The sequence below is a fragment of the Rhinoderma darwinii genome, chromosome 3 (genome assembly GCF_050947455.1).
Source record: "Rhinoderma darwinii isolate aRhiDar2 chromosome 3, aRhiDar2.hap1, whole genome shotgun sequence".
In the NCBI taxonomy this organism is placed as follows: domain Eukaryota; kingdom Metazoa; phylum Chordata; class Amphibia; order Anura; family Rhinodermatidae; genus Rhinoderma; species Rhinoderma darwinii.
In genome coordinates this window covers 424,882,291-424,886,197 of record NC_134689.1, presented here as the reverse complement: position 1 = coordinate 424,886,197, position 3,907 = coordinate 424,882,291, and the positions used below count along the sequence as shown (strand labels likewise).

The 3,907-nt window shown below is 39.2% G+C and overlaps 1 protein-coding gene across 1 annotated transcript; it reads right to left on the bottom strand.

Moving 5' to 3' along the window:
• Positions 1-2,031: 2,031 nt before the first annotated feature.
• LOC142750667 (olfactory receptor 11L1-like) lies at positions 2,032-2,967 on the bottom strand. Its single transcript, XM_075859656.1, has one exon. The coding sequence runs from the start codon at positions 2,965-2,967 to the stop codon at positions 2,032-2,034; it is 936 nt and encodes a 311-aa protein (XP_075715771.1).
• Between the last annotated feature and the right edge of the window lie 940 nt (positions 2,968-3,907).

The following is a 3,907-nucleotide window of genomic DNA, read 5'->3' as shown; positions in this document are numbered from 1 at the left end:
ATGAAAGCTACAATTAGAGGATGTAAGCTGCACAAATAACAGGAACACCTACCTGAAAATAGATTTTCTAAAAGAAATTACATCGGAAACTATATGAAAATACCAATTACAACAGTCACGAGAACTTTTAACTTGTGTTGACTGATTTATTTCCTATCATAGATCCTATTTCATAGAGTTAGGCTATGTTCACACGCTTAACAAAATACAGAGCTGTTTTGAAGGGAAAACAGGTCCTGATTTTCAGCCATTTCTTAATCTAACATGCGTTTTTTGCGGCGTTTTTCCCCGACTGTTTTTGGAGCTGTTTTTCTATTGAGTCAATGAAAAACGGCTCCAAAAATGGCTCAAGAAGTGACATGCACTTCTTTTTACGGGGCCCCGATTTTTGAAAATGTGGTGTCAGAAACCAATGGGCAGCTGTTTGTAGGCGTACTTTTTCCGATTTCTCAGCCGTTTTTCGGGACGCTTACGGCCCGAAAAACAGCTGAAAATAGCCCGTGTGAACATACCCTTAATCTAAAGTCCTTCAAGTATTCATAGAACAGCCATTTTTAGAGCACTTACTATTTTTGGGTCCATTAGCAAAACTTTTTAAAGATACAGAAAACATAAAACGCCCCCAGAACTGTTCCCAGGGTGAAGTTAGATGGCCATTCACCTAGGGAACAGATTCAGTTTGGTTCTCTTCCCCCAAAAATAAATAATATAGACATACTTTTATTTTTAAACGTGCCCAGGCAGAATAACGAGAGCCACACAGAGTTCACCAATTACGTAGAAGTGCTGATCTAACGGCCGGATTCACACGAGCGTGTTTGGTCCATATATCGGCCGCATTTCCTGGCCTGAACACACTGCAGGGAGCCGGGCTCCTATCGTAATACTTATCTATGATGCTAGGAGTCCCTGCCTTGCTGCAGAAAACTCCCCTCCCACAGCCCCAGGATAACATTTTCATATGAGGGTGCACATCCCGCCTTCATAGCGGTGCCATTGAGTGGCCTCCTATCCATACAATAAATACACTTACTATATTTATTTTAAATAAATAAAAACTGCTGTGCAAAGATTAAACCATCATTAAATTTGGTAAATAAGTACTAACTCTGTCCTTCTCACAAGGTCGTACACTTTCTTAGCATTTGAAGTATTAGCGAAATGTCACCAATTACACTGCTATCTTCAGTATCTGCAGGCAGTGTCAGAATAAGATTCCTAGGGCCACCAGAGGAGATGATTTTGGGGCTCACCCTCCATCCATACAGAACATATACACGTCTACAGATGTAGCCGTCTTTATCTTTACTTCTAACGCATTAAATACACAATGGCTAGATCTCTTATCTGGACTTTCTCAATGACTTTTCAATGGATTTTGTTGTGTGATATCACGCTGTAGCATGTTATCAGAGTCAAGATAAAGATGGCTACATGCGTACTCTGAATTGCATCGTGATCATTGTCATTCGTTGCACACAGGACAGATCATCAATAAGATGTAAATTGTGCCAAGGGCATCAAATAGACTCTGTGGTTAGCACCGATAGCCCGGCAGCTCGGGTTTGAATCCAACCAAGAGCAACATCTGCATGGAGTTTGTATGTTCTCACCGTTTTTGTGTCTGTTTCCTCCGGGATCTCTGGTTTCTTCCTACACTCCAAAAACATACTTTTAGATTAATTGACTTGTGATGAAACCGGCCCTAGTGTGTGTCTGAGACAGATAAATAAGCTTGTGAGCTGCAGACAAGGACTAATGTGAATGGTGACAATCTTCATACAGTTCTTCAAAAAAATGTGGTGCTATCTATGCAATCGGAAATACATTAGTTAATAAACCCATAAGAAATAGACCTTAGTGGCAAGTGACAAAGTCATTTCCAAATGAGGTTGTCTTCTGCTGGACCTTTGGGGCCTTATTACTGTTTCTGAGCCTGGTCCCACTGGAGGATGCTCTGATACGCTGATGGAACAGTCCAACCCTGTCTTCAGGTACAACCTTAGTAGTGTAGAAATTATTCTAGATAATTTACCAGAACACACGCTTATGAATAGTTCCTTGTATGGCTTTTCTGATGTCTTCATTTCTCAGACTGTATATTATAGGGTTGACCAAAGGAGTAATCACAGTGTAGAGCAGGGATAGGATTTTACTCATGGCGACTGTTAGACCTTTTGTTGGGACAACATAAACACTGAATAGAGTCCAGTAGAATATGGAGACCACAGTGAGGTGGGAGCTACAGGTGGAGAAGGCTTTCTGTCTACCGGTGCTGGATGGGATCCTTAAGATTGCTGAAATAATATGAGTATAAGATATTATAATGATTGTGGTTGGAATTATTACAATGGGAATGCTGAGTAAATAAACCTCTAAGTTAACAACAAAGATATCAGAACAGGCGAGTTCTAGTAAGGGGACAAGGTCACAGAATAAATGGTCAATGATATTTGGTCCACAATAGTTTAGATTTGCAGTTTTTAGGACATCAATCAAAATAATGGAAAATCCAAACAACCAGGAGATAGCGGCCAATATCACACAATGTCCACTCGTCATGATAGAGGTGTAACGGAGGGGGTTACAGATGGCCACATATCTGTCATAGGACATCACTGTGAGGAGAAAACATTCAAATGCTTCTGAAGCGCAGAAGAAATACAACTGAGTCATACAGTCAATGAATGTAATGGTCCCCCCATTATTCAGTAGAAGGTGGAGCATGTTGGGGACAATGTCTGTCGGTAATAAGATGTCATTGATAGACAGTTGTGAGATGAAGAAGTACATTGGAGTGTGGAGGTTCTTGCTGATGGACACCAGGGTGATGATTAGGAGGTTCCCACATATTGTCAGGCAATAAACCACAAGGAACAGACAGAACAGTAATAGTCTTGGACCTTGACTGACTTGAAATCCTCTGAGGAAAAACATTGTGACCTCCGTCTTGTTGTTCTCCGCCATCCAGACCAAGAAAGTCATTATATCTCTGTTAAAGTCTAAAAATAAATGACATCATAAGTCACACGACTTTGAGTGGCTTCAATATATGACCCATAGAAAACGTTATAACACATATAGCATAATATAGGCTGTTTATTTCTACACATTCTGTGACCTTTTACTTCAATAAAGAATATTTTCAGGTAAAATATTAAAAGCCACAATTGTTATTTTTTCTTCGATTGCCAAGTTGCACAATATACTGTAACTTTATATCATTACTTTTAACTTATTACATTAACTTTACATTATTCCTTTATCCCATATCACTATCCCTACCTGTCCAGCACTGTCATCAATGGTGGCCCTATATAAGCTCATTGCTGATGATATGAAGGTAAAGTATAGTATGTATTTGCTGAGTAATCATGAGTTTGCGGCTTGTCAATGACATAAAAAATCTACACTGAAAGAACATTCAAGGAAACCTAAAATAGGAAAAATCTATTAATGTAAGTGACACATTGTGCTGCATATATTTACCAATATTGACGATATTATGCAGATGGCACCATTTTTGCTACTTTTCTATATATATGTTCTTGTCATTTTGGAAAAAAATTGCAACAAAAATCGAAACAAAATTGTGGTAAAAACATAGATATTAATGCAGCCTGTCCTCTGTCCCCTCACTAAAGTTCTGCTGTCCATTTTTGTTATGTCTTAGTGTTACTTAATTTCACCTGTTACTTTCTTCAGATCCCCTGCTATTCCTATCTAATAAAAGATATATCCATCAACCATATAAATAAAGCCCCCTGCCTAATATTGTGTAACATGCAGCTATACAGCCCCATACACAGCAAGCTGCGATGCTCTGCATGTTGTGACACCTTTCTATCATAGCCAGCGGTAAATTTTCAGCAATTTTGGCTACAGTAGCTCTTTTGTGGGATGGGAC

Bases quoted from the DNA above. Each gene is read 5' to 3' on its own strand.
- LOC142750667 (XM_075859656.1), bottom strand. From the start codon at position 2,967: ATGGCGGAGAACAACAAGACGGAGGTCACAATGTTTTTCCTCAGAGGA.